The 23245-nt window shown below is 37.3% G+C and overlaps 1 protein-coding gene across 1 annotated transcript in view; it reads right to left on the bottom strand.

Annotated features, from left to right (window-relative positions):
* The window catches only part of LOC113080839 (GPI ethanolamine phosphate transferase 2-like), a 134380-nt gene that overhangs the window by 24619 nt on the left and 86516 nt on the right, over positions 1–23245 (bottom strand). Inside the window, exon 9 of the mRNA XM_026252895.1 lies at positions 6791–6982. Coding sequence (XP_026108680.1) covers positions 6791–6982 — 192 coding nt within the window. The remainder of the gene's footprint in view (positions 1–6790; positions 6983–23245) is intronic.

Genomic DNA, 23245 nt, shown 5'->3' with positions numbered 1-23245 from the left:
ACCTAAAGTTTCCAGTGACAAATAACAGTGAAAGTGAAGATGATAAGATGATGCATTAATCTGAACATATTTGATCTTCAACATTACAGCATTCAACAAAACCAGCTGCGTATGCACTTTTACAGTGCTGCCACATGCATATTTAAATGAGGTCAATCTTCATTAGGCAAAACCATGCAAGTGGGGCTCTTTCTACAACGTGCTGGATTCAAACATTATACACCTTGAAAACTATGTCAAATCCAGTGAAAACCATCCCTACTCTTAGAAACTGTGCTGATCTAGCCAACCAGACTGAAGTTTGTCCATTTTGTGTGTAGCACTCATCTAAATAATATTATAATTTTTGTGTTCTGCCAGCGATTCACTCGATCTGACTGGTTTCAGTCTGGTACTGAAGGTGTGTGAAATGCACACAAAAAAATAACAATAATATCAGCATGTGTGTGTGAAAGAGAGGTGGTTTGGGTTGCCAGATATTGCGTCAGATATAAAAATGTCCGCTCTAATAAAGGAAAACTTTGTGCAAGAACGTGTTCAGCGGTCTCCAGACAACAGACCCCACGCACCGCCTCACATAAACTCAATAAATATGCTGAAGACACGAAATGTCTGTTTATTTATTCATTCACCCCGTGTCTCTGTTTTATTCAATTCCAGTGTTGCTGATCTGTGTGCCCACAGCTGTCCGTCTGGTTTTGGAGGAAATGAAAGAACAATGACATTTCACCCTAGAGCACAGCACTTCAACTTAGAGTCACGCAGGTTATTATGAGCAACATAAACATAAGCAATCATGCCCTGACTCCTAGGGTATTCTAGATGGTTGCTAGGGTGTTTGGGGCAGTTGCTAGGGGTGCACCGATCGAGATCGGCCGTTCGTTAATGCGCATCTCGTCAGTAAAGCCGGTTCTCTAATCAGCGTAAAATTCCATCAGGTGCGTGATTTCACATAGAGCAGCAGTTACTACACAGAGCCGTTGTTAACTGACTAGTTGCGCAAATAAACGCTGATGATGAACATGGATTTTCGCAGCTTCTAAGTTAACAACGGCTCTGTGTAGGAACCGCTGCTCTATGTGAAATCACTCACCTGATGGAATTTGCCGCTGATTAGAGAACCGGCTTTACTGACGAGATCAAACATTCTAAATTGAATAAACAATAAATAAAAATGCATTAATAAAACGAAACAAAAACAAATGTTGCTAGTGTGATGAATTTTATAAAGAAAAGTGAATGAATGAATGAACAAACTAGTAAAAATCAATAAAAGAAGAAACAAAAACATGAAAAATATAAAAGGTTGGATAAATGAATAAATAAATAAAAAATGTATATTGAATAAAAATAAGTTTAATCAGATAAACAAAATAAATAAATGCATTAAAAACTAAAATACATTTTAGCTGTACATTAGAGCACTTTGACACAGTGTCATTCGGGTTATTATGATTAATATAAACACATGCAAAACTTGTGCCATCATTGCTAGGGTTTTGCCATGATGTTCAGGTTAATCGCAAAGTGGCCACAATAGCCCATATCCATCTCTCTGATGATATTCTGGTCCACTGATACAGCTCAAGACCATCCCTATGGGATTATTTCACTGTCTGCGGGACAGAAATCGCACATCTGATTGCTCAGAAAAGCACTAGCACACCTCTCCTCAAAGCCGATTTGAGATATCACTTATGTTCATAGCAAAAACTGTGCGAGACGTGCCACACGCCACACTTTATATACAAAATATCTCGAATTGCTTTAGAAGAGAATTATGTGAGTGCATGCGCACAGTAATGTGTCTATTTCTTGATCTGAAGCAGAATAAATTTCCATCTCTGTGTGGGATCCACATGCATAAACACTCTCAAATCAGGTGTCAGCACAACACATAGCCCTAGATTAATCAGGATAAAAATACAGAGCTTTCTATAGGCCTCGTCCTGACGCAGGTGTGCACGAGTGCTTTTAATTACTCTCTTCAGATGCATTTGGAACCAAAAAGCAGAGGAAAAAAGGGGCAAATTCCACTTGAAAGTGAGCATCAAGTACTGTGGCCAGCTCACTCTGGAGGGCAGAGCACTTGAGGCGAGTGCTCTCAAGGGTGCAGGGCAGTACTGTCTCATAAGTGGCCTTTGGAAGACCCTACATGCAGAGACACGTAACTGCTGCTTTAGTTGATTATGAATGTTACATTGGTAACCTAACAGAAAAAACATATATAAAAATATCAACAAATTTGCGACGGATGAATGCATTTTCTTTTTAAAACGTCCAATTCTGAGTAACACGACTTATGTCACAAAATAAGCAAACTTATTTGTAAACTAAGTATAATTCACTATGCAAAAGTCATTTCCGAATGCCTCCAGCATGTTTTATTATTTATCTTTAAATCAAACAGTTCACTACTTATGCATGTTATCGTGTCCGTCAAAAACAGGCTGGCTGTTGGACGGAATAATATAAATATTATTAAAACATCCACACAATGCAATATATGGGCATCAATCACTTCAAAAGTACTGGACGGCTAAAAAAAAAATAATGATTACAGTGCATTCATCAACCAGTTATCAACGGTGGAATTACTACTTGGATATGTATTTATTTCAGCGAGTACATCTGCTCTGAATTTTTTCTTTATGTTTTTCCATATTATTTTCCTGCATGAACTGGCTACGCTTCAGCTCATTTCTCTGGCTTGTGCACATATCTGCAAGACAAAATATTAAGCTTTAATGCTCAAAGCGCTATGAATTCACCAGACCTGTACAATCTCACAATATTTCCTCTGTTCCTTGAGAAGTGCTTTTGTAAATCATGGTTTCCTCTCTGACGGTAAACACAGACATTGTTGAAGTCGTCTGACTGTGGGAATTCTTTATTCTGCATGTAAGATGCCTTTCAGACAACAGTTTATGAAGTTCACTTCAGCTCATACTTCTCATACTGTCACTACTAAACCCAGACGCTCCCACACTTCATTTTCCACACTCCATTCAAATACTCCTAATTTCTTTTGCGCTCAAGCTTTCTCTGACAACAATCATTTCCCCCGTAAACAGCTTTGAGCATAAACTCTGATTAAAAAAAGCATCTTGCTTGACATCTTTTCACTCCATCCTTTGTGTGTTTGTGTTTTTTGTTTTTTCCACTACATTTGAATGTGCTTTTGTTTAATTTATATTTTAATCAAAGGCGGAACAATATTTCAAAAAAGCAAAACCAAACAACGAGCTCAAAATCAAGCTTAGATTTGTATTATTTTTTCACTGACCTTGTTGCATTACATTCTGGGATTGGCTGGTATGCAAGATGTGATGCTGTCTAACAGAATTATGTGAACATGCTAAAAATATGCTTATGATATCAGAAAAGCTATTAATACTTCTTGTTTACATGAAGAAACCTATTTTGGATGGACTAAATACCGCACGCTGAGTTGTTTAGTAGCTTGTTTCATGCATGTGGTGCAATAATTCTTGTTTTGGTCTTTTAACACGAATAAATCAGATGCAAAACAGACTCAAGGTTGTTTACACCTCTAAAAGCAGCGTGAAGCATATCAGTGATTTACATATCTATTCAGAAAGGTATTAAATGTGCTACTGGCTAGATCACACAGCACAGAAGAAGAACTGAATCAGCAGTCGTGGACAGTTTTTACTTGTTTGTTGGCTCTTGTGTGATTATATATGTCGGCACAGTCAAACATTTATCACCAAAGACCTCACTTAAGCAAGTCACTTCTCTGGATGGCCATGTGTCACTTGACTTGCTTAAGTGAGGTCTTAAATTAATAAATTAAATTATTAACAAACAGAAACACAACAGAACCATATTCAACAACAAGCAAAATGTAATCAAATTTAGATAAATATTAAACAAAATAAAAAGTCATATAAATTTATATTACTTCGATAATAATTTTTTTTTTAATTTAAACAATTAAAAAAAACTGTGAAATAAAATAAACTTCTGAAATAAGATGAAATATAAAAGACCCTTAAACTGATTTCGACTAATTCCCAAGTCAACAGTAGCGTAACATGAAGTAATAAAATAACTAAATCCAAATAAACTAAAACTTATAAAAACTACATACTAAAAAATACAAAAAATACATAAACATTAAATTACTAAAATTACTAGAACTTAAAGGTGCAGTAGGGAACTTTTGTAAAAAAAATATTTTTTACATATTTATTAAACATGTCATTATGTTCTGACAGTAGAATATGAGACAGATAATCTGTGAAAAAAATCAAGCTCCTCTGGCTCCTCCCAGTGTCCTATTGCCATTTGCAGTTACGGACCGCTCCCGGTAAGAAATCAACCAATCAGAGCTGCGGTCCGTAACTTTGTTTGTGTTCAAAATGTAGAAAAATGTATATAATAAGCGAGTACACCATGAATCCATTTTCCAAACCGTGTTTTTGGCTTGTCCTGAATCACTAGGGTACACCTACAATAAGTGTTTATATTCGGACTATTTTAGATTGTTTCGGGGGTACCGCGGCGGAGTAACCCAGTACCTTTGTGATTCTTCATAGACATAAACAGAGAGAAGTAGTTCCGGCTACAATGTTCTTCTGCAAGACGCAAGCAGTTCTGTTTATTAACCGCTAGAGCGTCAAAAGTTACCTACCGCAGCTTTAAGGTAATGCTAAAAAAGAAAACCGATAATATAAAAATCTGAATATAAATATATATAAACGCATAATAAAATGTTATATTTTTTGTATGTAATATACATAAACAAACATTAAATACAAAAACATATTAATTGTATCCATATTAAATTTTGCATCTTTATATAAAATATGTCAAAAATGTTATTTCTCTGGTTGGTGCAGATAAAGTGCAAGTATATTCTGGGGAAAAACAATGAGATGATGCTTTCATCAGTAAGGTGATTGGCTCTTTTAACTCTTTTTGCCATATTCAGTGCTGTGATTTCACCACGTGGTCATTATACTTGAAAGGCAATTTAAATACATGGGAACTTTTTTGAAACCCTCAGTTCCCATTTATTTTTTTTGCATGAAAAAAAGAATAATAAAACAAACAAACAAATAAACAAACAAAAACATTTCCACAGAAAATAAATCATACTGGTTTGAAATGACAAATATAAATTATAATTTTTAGCTGAACAACTCCTGTAAATGGACTACAAACAACATTAATTTGGGTCAAAGGCAGAAAATGTGATTAAAAAGACAGAAAACGCGGGAGAGAGCGTGTCTAAATGATGGGGTGGAAGTCAGCGGACGTCTGCTTAACAGAAGAGCCAGAGGTTGCCGGGGCAACATAAACAATGTCCTGCAGTGATTAATGAGTGTAAGAGTGACTCTGGTGGCACAGGGTGGCACTGCCAATTACCTCAGCCTCGTGCTACTCTCTCATATGGAGAGCGTGTAATGGAACACAGCCTGTGGCGCTACACCAAGGGCAGGAGGTCAAAGATTTAATTAGGTGGGAGTAAATGTCAAGGGGAAGAGGCGAGCAGCGAGATTTTGTCACAAGAGTAAACTGGAACTGTGTGTGTGACTCAGAAAACTCAATGCATATACCAGTGAAGAACTGGAATAGTAATAGTGCTCTAAGACTCTTTTAGGTCAAACACACTCTACAGGAGTGCACAAATGCATATGAGAATGCTTGACCGACGGATGCACTGCAAGCGCACAGCTAACTTTTCTCAATCTTCACCATCACAGTAGTTGACCTGAAAGAGAAAACTTGCCATAAAAACAAGGCTTTGTTGGTTTACGTGAACGACCATTGTAGCACTTCTTGCATGTCATCAGATGCTGCTCAACATTCAAATACTTGGTTAGCGTTTGCTGTAGCAGCGCACTTCAGAAACCCTCCACCTTCCACAGCTCCATCTGTATATATCTGCTATGGGATGATTCATCTATGTTATATATGGGGTTTATTTCAAATATGATATATGTGCAGCAGCAGTATTTATTACATGCTCATAGCATGTTGTGGATGTATTGGCAGCAAGTTTATTTTCGTACACAAGCTCTGTCACAGAGGAGCTCAATGAGCCTCAAAACCAGCAACAATCCCAAAATATGATCTAATGTCCTCCATCTGGGTGTTTGTGAACACAAGACACAATACATGGTAAAAAGGGTTAGTCTGCTGTGTGCTGATTTGCTAACCATATTTGGACTCTGATTTCAGTCCTTTCTGGACCAAAGCATCAATGGTCTCATAAAAGCCAAAGACAGAAGTATTTGAGCTCTATTTCCTGTAATTTCTCTTAAATCGATAGTTCTCCCAAAAATGTTGTCATCGTTTACTCACTATCAGAGATTGTTCAAAACCTGATTTTCTTTCTTCTGTTGAACACAAAGGAGATGTTTTGAAGAATGTTCGTAACCAAACAGCTGTCGGTACCCATTGGCTTCCATAGTATTTTTTTTCCATACAATGGAAGTCAATGGCTACCATCAATTGTTTAAATCCTTTTTGGGTGAACTATTCCCTTTAATCATTTCTGAGTCTACACTAAACAAACCTCCACTCACTGCAGTCAGAATCGAAGCCTCTTAGGTCAAGCTCTCGCGTTTAAACACCTCGAAAAACACTTTATCCCTGCATTTAGCGAGAGCCAGGTTTCCAACGAGAGGAGCTCACGGACATAAAGTTAGCGAAAAAACTTCAGACAATTCAACAAACAATGATAATGAGAGGAGCTAATTTATTCACTACCTGACATTCAAGGAATGTCAATAAGATATTTAAATATCATCAAACTTACTTGGAGACGGCACGGCTGCTGTGTTGCCATGGGAACAGGACATTTCCGACGGCGGCGCGATAGCTGTAAACTCCGAGCAGGCCGAGAGCCAGAGCGATCTTAGACACCAGTGAGCAGTGACGCTGAACCAGGAGAAAGATCAGAACCAGAGACACCGCCGCCAACAAAGAGAGGAACGCCTTATGATCCCCACTGAAAACACACACACAGTGAATAAATAACAGGGCAGACATGTTCTTCTTACATATGCATGGAAACGCTGAATATAAAACAGCAGAAAGACAAACCCCTAATGATTTGAACTCAAAGCAAACACTGTATAATAGCATAAACAGACATGATGCAACAAATCCTCCACGTTATGCTGAGATTCTTTGCAGTAACACACTTTGTTGGTGTTTCCATTTGGATTGGATGTCGAAAATCGCACTGCTCCAAATACGTTGCATTCCATTTAGCTCAGAATTTCACATTTTTTACTTGGTAAAGTGCAATAGAACATCTAGCAGCAATACAACATGTGACCTGGGAACTTGGAAATCCACAACTACACTGTCTTGGCACTGAGATTAATGATAAACAATCACATTTAGGCAAATAAAATGCATCATAGAGTCAAAGTTCCTACGTAAGATGGCCCTGATCAGCTAAAGTCTGCAAGGACAAATGCAAAAATAAATAAATAAATAAACCCTGGTTAAAGATTGAACACTCAAAAAACAAACATACACCAGATTATAAAATGTTACTCAGTCAAAAGTCAGAAATATTATATTAATTATTACTTCACATTGATAATATTAATATTACTAAAACAAAATGAGAGAAAAAAGAAAGTTTCAAGACTGTGTACTTAACATATTTAATGATTTTTTTCATTATCATTATCAACCTAGTATAAACGTAATAAATAAATCTGTAATTCAAATATAAAAAAAGAGAATGTTATCAGACCTTTGGCTAAAGTTGAGTTAAAAGTCATGAACAATTTGGGACTGATACAAGAGGGAGGTAACAAAGTCTTATTACTGATATCAATGTTAAAAATCTCAAATAAAGTCAGATGTATCAGTCGATCAGAATTCAGGAGGCAGAGAAACTGAGGCGCAGCATGTGTGTGTGTGTGTGTGTTTGTGTGAGTGAGTGAGTGAGTGAGTGAGTGTTCAGAATGCAGCTAGAGTGCTCCTCTCATCTAATGTAATCAGATGTGGGCCACACAGGCCAGGCCAAAAGATGTGTGTGTGTGTGTGTGTGTGTGTGTGTGTGTGTGTGTGTCAGCAGTGTGGACATGATGAGGTGTTTGTCCTGGTGTGAAGAAGAGGTGAGTGAGTGTGTGTGTGTGTGTGTAGTAAAAGAAAGGAAAGGTGAGTACTAAAGGTGTGCAAGAATGTGGCACTGACATGTATCCACACAATATACTGCTCATTACCCACAGAACAGACAGACAGATCAGACAGACAGAACAGACAGAAAGACAGAACAGACAGACAAACAGAACAGACAGAACAGACAGAAAGACAGAACAGACAGACAAACAGAACAGACAGAACAGACAGAACAGACAGAGACAGACAGAACAGACAGAGACAGACAGACAGAACGGACAGACAAACAGACAGAACAGACAGACAGAACGGACAGACAGACAAACAGACAGACAGAACAGACAGACAGACAGACAGAACAGAACAGAACAGACAGAACAGACAGAAAGACAGAACAGACAGAACAGACAGAACAGACAGACAGACAGACAGACAGAGACAGACAGACAGAACGGACAGACAGACAGACAGAACAGACAGACAGACAGACAGACAGACAGAACAGAACAGACGAATAGACAGACAGACAGACAGACAGACAGAACGAACGAACAGACAGAACAGATAGACAGACAGACAGAACAGACAGACTGGACAGACAGACAGAACGGACAGACAGAACAGACAGAACAGACAGAACAGACAGAACAGACAGACAGACAGACAGACAGACAGACAGACAGACAGAACAGACGAATAGACAGACAGACAGAACAAACAGACAGACAGACCGAACGAACGAACGAACAGACAGAACAGATAGACAGACAGACAGACAGACCGAACGAACGAACAGACAGACAGACAGACAGACAGACCGAACGAACGAACGAACAGACAGACAGACAGACAGAACAGACAGACAGACAGACAGAACGGACAGAACAGACAGACAGACAGACAGAACGGACAGAACAGACAGACAGACAGACAGAACGGACAGAACGGAAAAACAGACAGACAGACAGAACAGACAGACAGACAGACAGACAGAACAGACAGAACAGAACAGACGAACAGACAGACAGACAGACAGACAGAACAAACAGACAGACAGACAGACATACAGACAGACAGAACAGACAGAACAGACAGACAGAACAGACAGACAGAACAGACAGACAGAACAGACAGACAGACAGACCGGACAGACAGACAGAACAGACAGACAGAACAGACAGACCGGACAGACAGACAGAGAGACAGACAGGACAGACAGACAAACAGAACAGAACAGAAAGACAAACAAGCAGAACAGACAGAAAAGACGAACAGACAGACAGACAGAATGAACGAACGAACAGACAGAACAGACAGAACGAACGAACAATTGAACAGACAGACAGAACAGACAAACAGACAGACAGACAGACAGACAAACAGAACAGAACAGAACAGAACAGAACAGACAGAACGAACGAATGAACAGACAGAACAGGCAGACAGAACAGACAGACAGACAAACAAACAGACAGACAGACAGACCGGACAGACAGACAGACAGACAGACAAACAGAACAGAACAGACAGACAGACAGACAGAACAGACAGACAGACAAACAAACAGAACAGAACAGACAGAAAAGACGAACAGACAGACAGATAGAATGAACGAATGAACAGACAGACAGAACAGACAGACAGACAGACAGACAGACAGACAGACAGACAGACAGACAGACAGAAAAGACGATCAGACAAACAGACAGAATGAACGAACGAACAGACAGAACGGACAAACGAACAAACAAACAGACAGAGCAGACAGAACAGACAAAATATATTTAAATGTGAAAGTTTTAGTTGATGTACTGTTTTTTGCCATTTTTTAATTATTTATTTTTATAATGTACTTAAATTTAATTTTATATTTATTTCCTTTTTAGTCATTTTAAAATTATTTCTAAATTACATATAGCATTTATAAAAAAATATTAGCTTTTGTCTTCATATTTTGTTTTGTATATTCAGAATATACTAAGGACCAATTATTTAGGTGAGAGGAGGGAGCAGACAGTGGGAGAGTGGGACTGAGAGAGATAGAAGCAAAGAATGAGGTAGAGAGGGCACTGACAGAGCACGCAAGAAAGGAAGTATAGGAAAAAAAGACTGATAACGCAGACGGAGAGAGAAATTTTCATCCCGATGCCAGTGACCCTGAGCGTCTCTCTGCTCCCCATCTATCTGCTCTGAGACAGCCTGAAGAATACTAATGCATTCCACACACACACACACATACACACCCACACCCACACCTGTGTGCATGTGTGGGCGCATAAGCGCACATTTCAGGGTCGGGTTTCAAAATAAGTGCAAGGTCATGTATGATAGTCTCAGATTGCTCCGGAAAGTATATATGAGTGAAAAATTCCTCAATATGAAGCCTAGATCCAAAACCCAGTGAGCTACAGGAAACACAGGTGCGTTCTTGATGCAAATGGATGCTTAAAAAAGTCACCAGAATGAGAAATACAGTAAGGCAGTACTGACAATATATTGCAACAAGTCAAAGAAAAAAAATTTAAATGTAGGACTAAGTAAAAGAAATTATGACATTCAACACCAAAAACAGATTTACATGAATAATGATTATTTTATTCAATAATTTTGTTTAGAAGATGCTTTTATCCAAAGCAACTTACATTGTATTCAGGCTAACAATTTTCTCCTAACATGTGTTCCCTGGGATTCGAACCCCCAACCTTGCGCTTGCTAATGCAATGCTCTACCTCTACCATTTTGTTACATGCTTTAATATTTCTTTATTATTGTAAAAAATATTTGAATATGTAAAACTTACAAATAATAAAAAAAAACAATAAACTGATGCAAGACTATGAAAACTATAAACTGAAACAAGACTATGAAAACAAACATGGAATGGCTTGGTATCGCAGCTATCATAAGGAGAGGGATATGTGCAGAACAATACTCAGCGGTATGTGAGAGGAAGTCCAATGGTTATAAAGCATGTCTGATGATTGTGCTGTGTTGTGTGTAATTGGTGGCAGCTGTGTGTGACAGTATTCAGGTGAATGTGATTGGTACAATGGAGCATGGGAAATGTGGTCCAGGGTGTACTGTGTAGTGTTAGAGTCTGTGTTGTGGATGATGACCTCTGGTGGTTAATTAATGGTTCAGTGACCGGATAATGACATAGGTTTTAAAACATTTTCATCCTAATTATTTTATTGCCTTAAAGGTGCCATATGCAGAAATTGAGGTAAAAATATCCATAACATGACCTACACGCATCAAAAGAATGAGAAGAAATAAGGGCGATGATGTCATTAAAAAAATGTCAAGTTATAGTGCTGCAGAGATATCAACCTTAATTAGCATTAGCATTACTAGCCCCGGCCCGACAGGTGTTGTAATACCAGTTTCGGCCGTGGGAGGCGGTATGCGGGCAACATAACCACCAGCCAACCTGCAATACACGTACCTGAACCTGATGTCAATCGTGTGGAAAGTACAGCCCACTACTTTCAGTTCAGTTCAGAGAGCGGAAGAATAGCTGAAGCCCTTGGCAAGAGACCAACACCCGCTACAGGGAAACAACCATGCTCGGAATCACAAATCAAATACGATAAGAATACCAGAGTAAACATCGGCACTGCTTTTAATCGCTGGAGACAACTGATGGACATGAAAGAAATGAGGTTCGACTCCGAACTTGCAAGTTAGATGCTGTTAGTATTTTCGCTAGAAGTTTGTTTTATATGTTTGTGTATTTGTTTTCGGGAAGTTATAACATAGAAATGTATCGAAGGCTGTTCGATAAACGTGCTAATGTTAGCGATGGCTAACCGTAGCTGCGTTTGATAATTAGCTAGCTAAAACTTAACGTTACCCATTTTATTATATAGGGTTGTGCATGTCTTTACTCATGTACATCTCATCAGTAAAGACGCTCCTGTAATTAGGAGTATATCTCCAGCACGTGTGTTCAGATCAGGATTGCCAGGTTTTCACAACAAATCCTGCCCAGTTGCTTCTCAAAACTAGCCCAATCTCGCTTCCGGAAGGTTCCCCGATAAAACATTGCTTCCCGGGGTTAAAATATAGTTTTTTTTTTAGCAGGGTTGCCTTGGTATAATTCGCATTTTAGGGGCTAAATATCATGTTATTTGTATTGGGGTCGCTGTGACCTGCGGTTGTTTTTCATGTCCACGGTTTGAAGCAATCCCAATACCAATAACGTGATATTTAGCCCCTAAAATGCTAATTTTACCAGGGAAACCCTTCCCAAAAATTTATATTTTAACCCCGGGAAGCAATTTTTATCGGGGAACCTCCCGGAAACGCGATTGGGCTAGTTTTGGACTAGTTTTAAGAAGCAACTGGGCAGGATTTGTTGTGAAAACCTGGCAACCCTGATCTGAATGCACATGCTGGAGATATACGTTACTTCTAATTACAGGAGCGTCTTTACTGATGAGAGGTGCATGAAAATCGCATTCGATTTTTTGCACAGCCCCATGTATCATAACTTGCTCTGTCTAGTCTGTTGGTCTCCGTGTCCTCTTTGCTTCGTGGTTTTTCTGTGCGTGAAAAAATTGATGTGTGGCGTGAAAACGTGTGAAAAGAGTCAATTGCGTGTGTCTCACGGAGAATGCTTGAGAGTTGGCACATTAGTTCTCAAGCAGAATAAAGGACAGGTTGATTATTGCTGTTTAGCGTTTGTATTAATCTATGATGTGTCCCTGTTTGCCTACAGGGACATAAAAAATAAATTAAAAGTGATACGTGGACCAAGGTGTCTGAGATTGTTCATTTTAAGTAAAGGATCCTAATATTTCGTCCACAACAATATTTAATGAGGTTATAACTCCTTGTGGTTAGTCTGCACAAGATCAACAAGCTTGTTTGCTTTGCGGCCGCTTTAAATACAAAATAAGCATTCGATCTACGTTAGAGCATCTGAGCACTCACAAATCTTTCTGCAGCGTCGTGAGCAGAGCGGCAAGAACGATTTTTGACGCTCTAGACGCCGGCGGTGTGAACGCACAGTTAGGCTTCGGCTATGGCTGCAGTGATGTTGTGTAAGTAGGGTCGGAGCATAGAGACTATGCCGTTTCTCGTTTGTTACTCTAGAGTTGACCAATTTTCTTTATTGAGGCATACTGCCCCCATCTGTTATGGAATGTGGAGTATGACTTGATTTTTTTTGCCAAACATTACAGATGGCACCTTTAATTATTTTGTGGTGAAATGTCGTGGTTTGCTTGCACAGTTTCCCTTAAATGTTTAGTTTGAATTTGCCGCTTGCTCGCAACTGCTGTCTTCACGGAAGCTTTGCATTCAAATGTCAACTCAAATCAATATATGACATCTAATTATTTACTTATGTTGCTAGTAGCTGTGTAGCTGTGCTTCGCATCGAGGTCCTGATCACCATGTCGGGGTTTATTCTGTGAGAACAACCAGCTGGATGTACATTATCCCTTACTTAATAGGGTCACTATTATGGATTTTTGGAGATGACCTTTCATGCATGTGTTACACAGCCCTCCTGCAAAGTTTTACACCCAAAACTGCACCATGTATAAAGTTATTGTCTCTCAAAAGAAAGAGTCGACTCTGAATCATTGAAACAAGGTGTTTATAAAACGATTTCAAAGCCGTTTCTTGATGACGTCAACATGAAACATTAGCATATTGCCCACCCACTTAAGACTTTTCACACTGGTCTGAATGAAAATGCAAACTCATTCTTTGCCACTAGGTGGCTTTTGGAGCTGTAAAAATAGGGGTTTCCCCGGCAACACTGTACACAAAGCAGCACTCACAAAAGCTGCTTTATCAGATTTAACAGTTGAATTTTGTTATGTTTGTTTGTCATTTTTATCATTTTAGTATATCTTTTTATTTACATGTTTATTTCCATTTTAGTATTTCAAAGTAATGCATTCCTTACAAGATCAAACGCATTTTTTAAAAATCATTTGATGATAGTGTAAACGTTTTACTTATTAGAGTATCATGGTGTTTAGCTTAGCTTTCTTTTCAGTCAGCATGTTACTCTTAAAAGGCAGCTGTCTATGTAGGCACTATAGGATGTTCGCTCTCAAGACCATCTGCTTTTCAACAGGATAATCGATTAGTCTCTCATTCCCACCCCAATCCATTTATTCTGCTCATTTCTCTCCTCCTTCAACCTTAGATGTGGGGTGTTCTCACCTACACAGCCATATAACACATATACATACACAAAACCCCACTGCAACATTCAGACTTTGTTGACCACAGCAGCATAGGAACCAGTGTCCAGACCTGTCGATTCATACACAAACCTAGTCTCATTTACGACAGCAAATGTTTACTAAGCAGAACTTTTGAATGAATACTGTACTACGCAAGGCCCATCCTATTTGACTCTTCAAACAATAACGCTGACATATTGCAGAAATGAGAAAGCTGTGTTCTGTCAGAGTAAAGCTGGATAGTACCAGAAAGGGGTCAGCACAGGACAATAACAGACCCGTCAATCTGAGCAAATTAACAGAGCTAGCGAAAGAGAGGATAATTACTTTATTTGTGCAACCGTTCTTAAGTCTAGAGTTCAGCTCAAGTGTCAACTGTGTCGTATGAGTTATGACGTATGATTATTAAAATCTTTCATAAGAAGCAAGTAAAAGTGTTTTTGTGCAAACCAGCCGCACTTAAAATATTCATCTTTTGCCATCAAATGATAAGAGTTCTCAAATCCGGTGCACTGATTGTATACTATTTCTGGCTTTCTATTTTCCAAGTGTGCATTCATGCATGCTTTTTGGGTGAATAATAAAACAGCCCTTTGCGCAACCAAAGAGGAGTTTGTGACCATTCACTACAGTTTTTCTGAATCAAAGTGCAGAGAAAAAAACTAGAATCAGGCTGCTGTTTTTAAATGCATGAATCTAAAATAAAGAAAAATGAGTTACTGTAATATCAAGTCAACGAAAATCTCATATATGTGAACCAAACTGCCATTTCAAATTCTCTTATGCTCACTAGTGCTGGATTTATTTAATCAAAACAAATTACAAACAGCAATAGTGTGAAATATCACTACAAATTTAAATAACAGTTTCAGATTTTAATATATTTAAAAATGTAAGTTATTTCTGTGATGCTAAAGCTGAATTTTCAGCATCATTACTCAGGTCTTCAGATGATCCTTCGGAAAACACTCTAATGTGATGTTTTGCAGCTTACATAATAATTATTATTATTATCAGTGCTGAAAAGAGTTGTGCTTCTTAAAATTCTTTTCAAAACACTGATTTTTTTATTTTATTTTTTGGATTCTTTAGTGAATAGAAAGCATTTATTTGAAATCTTTTGTAACATTATCTTTACTGTCACTTTTGATCAATTGAACATGTCCTTGCCGAATAAAAGCATTTTTACTGACAAACCTTTGAATAGCAGTGTAGATGGTATAAAATCCTTAGTAAAAACAAGGCAAATGATCATTTACAACCTTCAGATGAAGTGTTGAAGCTGTGCTCTATTTGCATTAGTAACAGATCTAAGCGGAAGGAAGAGGAGCGAGCGTTTCTCGCAGAGATAATGCAGATTCTTCCCCGTAGGGCCTGTTTCAGCCGGGTAATGAAATATTAATTAGTGCAAACTAAAACAATAATACAAGCCGCCAAATCCCAAACACAGAAACACACATCTAAAAAAAATCTAACTGGAATAAAAAGATCAAAGCGTTCAAAATTAAAAACACTTCTCAAAACTTTTCCCTCAATATTCCAAATTCCAAATCAATAACTTTTAAAAACAAAGTTAACTTACACAAACTGAATACTTATAGGAATAGTTTACCAAAAAAAGGTGTCATGTTCGATTTTGATATAAAAGGATATTGAATTGGATTCACTTTCATTAGTATAAAAAAGAGCAGCTTTATCCTTCAGCCAAATTTCTTCTTCAGCATTTCATTAAAGAAAGTAATTTATGAGGTTTGAGGGTGAGTAAAAGATGTCTTTTTTTTTATTTTATTTTGGATGGACTATTCTTTTAAACTCAATTCAATTATCTCAGACGGTTCCCGCATTCGTTCACTCGTTCTCATGCTGTGTGCTTTAAACATAATCATAATAAAAGCCATCTACGCTGAGATTCATTGCAGCACGTATAATTATAAGCTCCATATATGTAATGAGAAGTCCACCGATGGACGCTTCAAATCACAAGGACAGGAAATCACGCTCCGCTTCCTGTAACCTCAGCGAAGCGCTCCGGAGACTCTGGCACATGTCCATCTCTCCTGTATGAATGCAGAGATTTATTATGACCGCAATAATTATTCTTCATCAGAGCTGGCTTGTGGTCAAAAGAGAGAGAGAGAAATACGGAAGAAAGTCTTTATGTGTGGCATTGAAGTCTTTTTAGATGTGGATGGCAGGTAATGCACTTAAGAGACGGAGCTATTGATCCATGATCTCATCTGAGAAGACACATCAATGTAAAGATGTGTCGGCTTGAATGTATAGCTTGTGTGATCCACCTCTATGAACACTTCAGCTACAGACTGAAAGAGCACAGATTCTATTCTGTGGGTAGGAGTGCATTGTGTTTATATGTATGAAACTAATATTGACTTCTTTGCTGCTGTTAAAGGAATATTTCAGATAAAAATGAACATCTTTTAGGCACCCTCATGGACTACTGTTGTTACAGCCTGTTATGAATAACACAGTTATTTCAAATTGTAATTATATTTTACAATTTTACCTATTTTTACTGTTTTTTTATCAAATAAATGCTGTCTTGGTGAGAAAATGAGAAAAAAAAGAACAAAAGAGCAAAAAGATAGAATAACCTAAATGGCCAAACTAAGAAAAAAGAGCAAATGAAAAGAACAAAATAATATAAAATAAAAACAGCATCAAACTAAACATAATGTCATGAAAGAAAAAATAAGAATAAACAAAAATGAAAGAAGTTAATGATTAACTTGATTAAAAAATATTGTTGCTAGAGTATATTTAATTTTATTTAATATTTTCTATACTATTTATATGCACTTCAACTGTATTAGACATTCATTGTTCACATAATGAGCATTTCACAATTTTATTGCTAGTAAAAAAAGTTTGCTTCCTGTATAAAAAAAAGAAAAAGTAAATAAAAGAAAATACAAAGTATTTCATTTACCAAATATAACTCTAAAAATACACAGATTAGCCTGAGCAAAAATCACATTTACTCTCTACTAGGAGAGAATGATTTGCTAATCAGAGCACAAGAAGAAAGCGCTTGCAATTTTTTGTTGCATTATTTATCAGATGGACATGACATGTGATGCTGAGACTATAGAGAAAGTGTGGAAAGTGGTCATGTAAAACTAATTTACAAATCAAGAAACCTGATTACAAGGTCACTTGTAACATATTAAAACATATTACATACATTACATTAACTGCAGCATATAGGCCCTTGCAACTGCTCTATGAAAAAACTAAAACAAAAAAAACCCCTAAACAGAGGTATAATTTTATTTAATTTAAGCTGAATGTTAAATGGGGGGGGGGGGGTGAGGGGAATTAAACCTCTCAGGATTGTTGGCAGATTCTGTCTGTTGATTTCCTCTTGAGACTCTTTGTGTAAGACCAAGCTGGGTTTTGATTGGCTGACTGGTTGGATACTGGCTAATGGGGTAGAATAACGCTGGCACAGACCAGCGCTGTACCATCTGTCTGGAAGTGTGTGTGCCGCTTTCAGAAACACGCGGATCACAACACACAGGAGAGAACAAAGTTAATCGCCCGAGGTCAAGTGTGTTTAGATGCTGAAAGTTTGGGGGATATTTATCAAACAAACTGCAAGAGCGTGTTTGGTTAGCTGACAAATAACATGTTTCCCAACAGAACTGTTATATATGCAAAATAGTTTTGTCATCATTATGATTTAATAATTTTTTTATCAGTTTTCCAGGTTCTTTAACAGTCTTTCTGTGTGACTAAAGAATCCTGAAAAGAGCCTGAATAATTATTAAAATGCCAACTAATTAAAATGCTTAACAAAAGGGATGAATACATTAAAACTTATTTTAAGTGTAGCAATTAGTCCTCTTTTCATAAAATGATCTTTTCATTAGTCAAATAAAGTCTGCAGGAAGTCCGAATATGAGCCCAGGAGAGTCCAGAGTCCTTCTCTCAGATATAAAACCAAAGAGACCGTGAGATTCAGAGGTTGTGGACATTAATTGCTTGCTGTCTGACTGTAGTCCGAGTCTTCAGAAGTCATATCATAGTCTTGTTTGAGGAACAGACCAGAGCACTCAATATTCACTGATTATCGTCCAACGCAGCTCTCAAACAAAATATGGTGCTTATTTTACAGATCTGACATTGTGACTTGGTTATTGTCAACAAACCTGTGGCATGGGCTCCAAATCTGGCTTTGGAGAAGAAGCAGATATGGGAAATATTGGTCTAAAGACAGGACGAGCATGAATGAATGAGCAAATGAATACACATGCACTTTTATATACAAGATTTGTGTGTGTGTGTGTGTATATATATCAGAGGTGGAAGGAGTACAAAAATATTATACTCAAGTAAAAGTACCATTACATTAATGAAATTTTACTCAAGTACAAGTAAAAGTACCAGCCTAAAAATCTACTCAAGTAAAATTAAAAGTAGCTCATTTAAAATTTACATTTTAACAGTTGGAGGGAGTCAAAAATGGGACAGGCCAAGGGTGTCAAACTCAGTTCCTGGAGGGCCACAGTCCTGCACAGTTTAGATATAACCCTAATTAAACACACCTGAACCAGCTAATCTAATCATTTAGGTTTATTTGAAAACTACATGGTATGTGTGCTGGAACAGGGTTAGAACTAAACTCTGCAGGGCTACGGCCCTTCAGGAACTGAGTTTGACACCCCTGGGATAGGCCTATTAATCTCAAACTAGTTGTTTTTAATTAAAGGAATCAGTTATTTAGAATAATAAAACATTTGGGCTGTAACCAGGCAAATCAGTATCAACAAACTCATCTTTTAATGCAGAGGAAATGCAGAAGATTCATTGGAAGTGGCATTTAGATGTATTACACTGTTTAGTGCAGGACAAGAATGCATTTAACCTGCCGTTACAAATGCATGAATAATGTTTTGATATACAAGGCATAAAATGTTGAATACTCATTTGAAATGCTAAGAAATTAATTATTTAAAAAAAAATCAAAAGATACTTTAAATGTGAAATTAAAATGGCCAGTATGTGTCAGCAAGTCCCTGTTAATAAGTGAGTCACTGCGATTGAACCGAATCATTTAAACGGTTGATTCATTCAGGAACGAAACACTGTCATGTTGCTCAGAGACGCAAAACTGTGCTTTGGTGGCTGTGTTTGGAATTATTTTTTGTTGTAACAATAGAGCAAAAACAGGCAATATGGTTTCTAAAACGCAAGTCTCTTAATTAACTTGTTTACTGACCTGTTGTATAATATATATATATATATATATATATATATATATATATATATATATATATATATATATATATATATATATATATATATATATTAGGGGTGTAACGATATCACAAATCGAACCGAAAGATCGCGATACACCACCCACGATACGAATCGCGGAACTCTCGTGGTGTACCGCGGTACTTTCACGCCTCCTGCTGCCCATTGTTGATGTTAATGTCACTTATCTCTTACTAACTAATCTATTAATTTATTCAATTTTATTTCCATACATTTGATTAAATTGCATTGGTAACAACTAATACGAGCTTTTTAAACGCTGTTCTAAATATTATATTCCAAAGTTACTGTTTTCCAAGTGCATGTCATGTCACGTGACTTGGGAGTGAGCGTCACACTCGGTTACTACTGCATACGCAGGATGGCTGCTCCGCCTGAGATTGCAGATCCCACAGACACATTTAAGTTTTTTTGTGTGGGAACATTTTGGTTTTCCAGTGGAGTACAGGAATGGAATTTGTGTCGTAGACAAAGCACACACAATCTGTCGTAACTGTCTCTCAAAACTTACTTATACGACAGGAAACACGTCTAATATGCAAGCGCATCGGAGACATCACCCCAACATTAATATTAGCGACACACGTAAGAAGCCTCAAAAACAGGAAACTTTTCCCACTGCCTTCAGAATGAAGCTACAAGCTAACTCGGACCGTGCTCAAACAATTACATAGGTAATAGGTGTTTTCATGGCACTAGATATGCAGCCGTTTTCCGCTGTTTAGAATGACGGATTTTATTCATAACTCATACAAAAATGAGCCGATACTCAGTGAAAACGTAACATGCCTCACAGACATAATAAATATATCTATAGAAAGCTGTAAATGACTACTTAACGAAATAAAACAAATCTAAAACAAAAACTCATTGTAATCATAATCTGTGAAGATCTCGGCGCATCTAATGAGGAAATCGCGAGACTTCATCCTTGCAACACAGACTTAGAAAACACTAGTTTATTAGTAAATAATTCATAATATCTCCCTAATATTTACCAGTCACATTTATGGTAATTACTTTTGCCGGTGCTTTTGCGGCAAGCTTGAGCCTATTGCGTGTATTTGAACGCAGAACTGTTCAGCTGCGCTGCTGCTGCGGAACACTAAACTCCGTCGAGTCGCTCTTCACAGTCGCAGTAGCGCGGTCTCGCGTTGTTTCCACCAGCGCGGCAATTTTGTTTTATCACTTATTAATGGATGTCTAAAATATAAAAGTAAGGAGAAGTATAAAACAGGCGGTAGGCCTGGCCCGCGTCTGAACTTTAACGTGAAAATTGGTCTCAGAGGAGCAGTTAGATGTGGCATCCAGCAGTGATGATCCTCCAGCAAAACAGGCACCAATCTCTGAACTGTTTGGAAAGTTAGTTCCAGTGGAGCCAGGCACTCCTGCACCTTGTAATGTTTGTCATATCAAATGTCTCCATATCAATGGTGAAAGATATACATTTTATTTATAATATATTTATTTCAGTTTACTCGGATAAGCTGACTGCACTACATAGATAAATGTTTTATTCTGACTAGTCTACATTGGAAGTATTTATTTAAATTTTGTTTACTCAGGTATGCTGACTGCACTAAAAATGTGAAGCCAAAGTTAATAAAGAAAAAGACAAGTTATTTTGTTGCTATAATTAAGTTAAGTGAATCTATTGTCCTTTTACCAGCAATGCTAAAGAACATGAACCCTGCCACCACAGCAAACCGAACCGAACCGGACCGAACCGTGGCTCCAAAATCGTAAACCGAACCGAACCGTGCCATTGGTGTATCGTTACACCCCTAATATATATATATATATATATATATATATATATATATATATATATATATATATATATATATATAATCATGATTTTTGGAGGAAAAGACGGCATTCTTTGTGTGATTTTGATTTACTATATGAAATGATATAAATATGTACATTTTCTGCCCCTATATCTTCAATTTTGTGATCATTCTAAATGCGCTTTACAAGACTGATCACACAGTGAAAGAACGCACGGTAAATGCGCGCGCACATTGTTAAAACAACAATGAAATTATTGCAGACGATATATATTGCACACTCCGCACCAGTCTTTTTGGCTAATTTGTGCAAAACCTCTTGCTAAAATGTCAAAGCTTCATTTTAACCACCAATGCAACGATGCAATTATTTAGCTTACCTCTACATTCTTGCAAAGGGTTGATGTCTTGTCGAGATTTTATAAGCTGCTAGTTTGCCCTCCTGCCCATTATTTACTGCCATAGTTTCCAGGGAGCGATTTATTTGTATTAATTTTTTTACTCCGTAATTTATGTGTTTTAAAATGTAGCGAAGTACAATACTTCAAACAAAATATACTTAAGTAAAAGTAAAATTACAGATTTAATATTTTAGTATTAGTACACAAAAAAGCTACTCAATTACAGTAACGTGAGTAAATGTAATTCGTTACTTTTCACCTCTGATATATAAGTGAAGTGACATTCAGCCAAGTATGGTGACCCATACTCAGAATTTGTGCTCTGCATTTAACCCATCCGAAATGCACACACACAGAGCAGTGAACACACACACACACACACACTGTGAGCACACACCCGGAGCAGTGGGCAGCCATTTATGCTGCGGCGCCCGGGGAGCAGTTGGGGGTTCGATGCCTTGCTCAAGGGCACCTAAGTCGTGGTATTGAAGGTGGAGAGAGAGCTGTACATGTATATGTACAGCTGTATATATATATATATATATATATATATATATATGTTTGCATAATATATGTGTGTGTTCTTTATATATTTATTATGTACATATAAAAACACACACACACAGAATATATTTAACAAATATTTACATGTCTATATTTATATTCATATACTTTATATTCTAAATAAATATATTTAATATATAAACATAAATTTTTCTGAAATATATACATGCATGTATGTGTATTTACATATACATAATAAATATACACAGCACACATACATATGTAAACTAAAACTTTTATTTTGGATGCGATTAACCGTGATTAATCATTTGACAGCGCTTATATATATTATATATAAGTATATACAGTATATATATATTTTTATTTATTATAAATAATTTAGATACTATATAGTGTTCACAGTATATTACATAATATTACATAATTACAATAATATGTGTAAAATATATTTTAACAATATTCACAATGGCATCGATTCGCAGCATTACCACAAACTGATGCGATTACTTTTCAATGAGAGTTGTCCACTACCGCAAGAGACTGTATGATATGAAAAAAATGTTGTGCAGAGATCTGCTGCCAGACACGGCTGAATACTGCAGTCGAGTTGAAACGCCTACAAGCAATCAACAGCGCAGCGACCCAACAACCTGCGGTGATTTAATCGCTGTCAGTGTGAATGCACCATTAACTCCCCATGCAGAGAGTCAGACGTCTCACTAAGGTTCAGAGCAGAGCAGCACATCCTCAGAATTGACTGAACAGTTCTAGTTAGTAGGACTGTGCGAGTCATTGAATTTTAGTTATGAAAGCACAATAATCAGGATAAAACTGTGCCGCATTCTGTTTCTTCTCCTTCATAGCGGTGAGCTTTTGCTTCTCCTTAAAAAGTCAAAACTTAACATAAAAA

Source organism: Carassius auratus, unplaced genomic scaffold, assembly GCF_003368295.1.
Source record: "Carassius auratus strain Wakin unplaced genomic scaffold, ASM336829v1 scaf_tig00032189, whole genome shotgun sequence".
NCBI lineage: Eukaryota > Metazoa > Chordata > Actinopteri > Cypriniformes > Cyprinidae > Carassius > Carassius auratus.
This window is presented reverse-complemented; position numbering and strand designations above follow the sequence as displayed.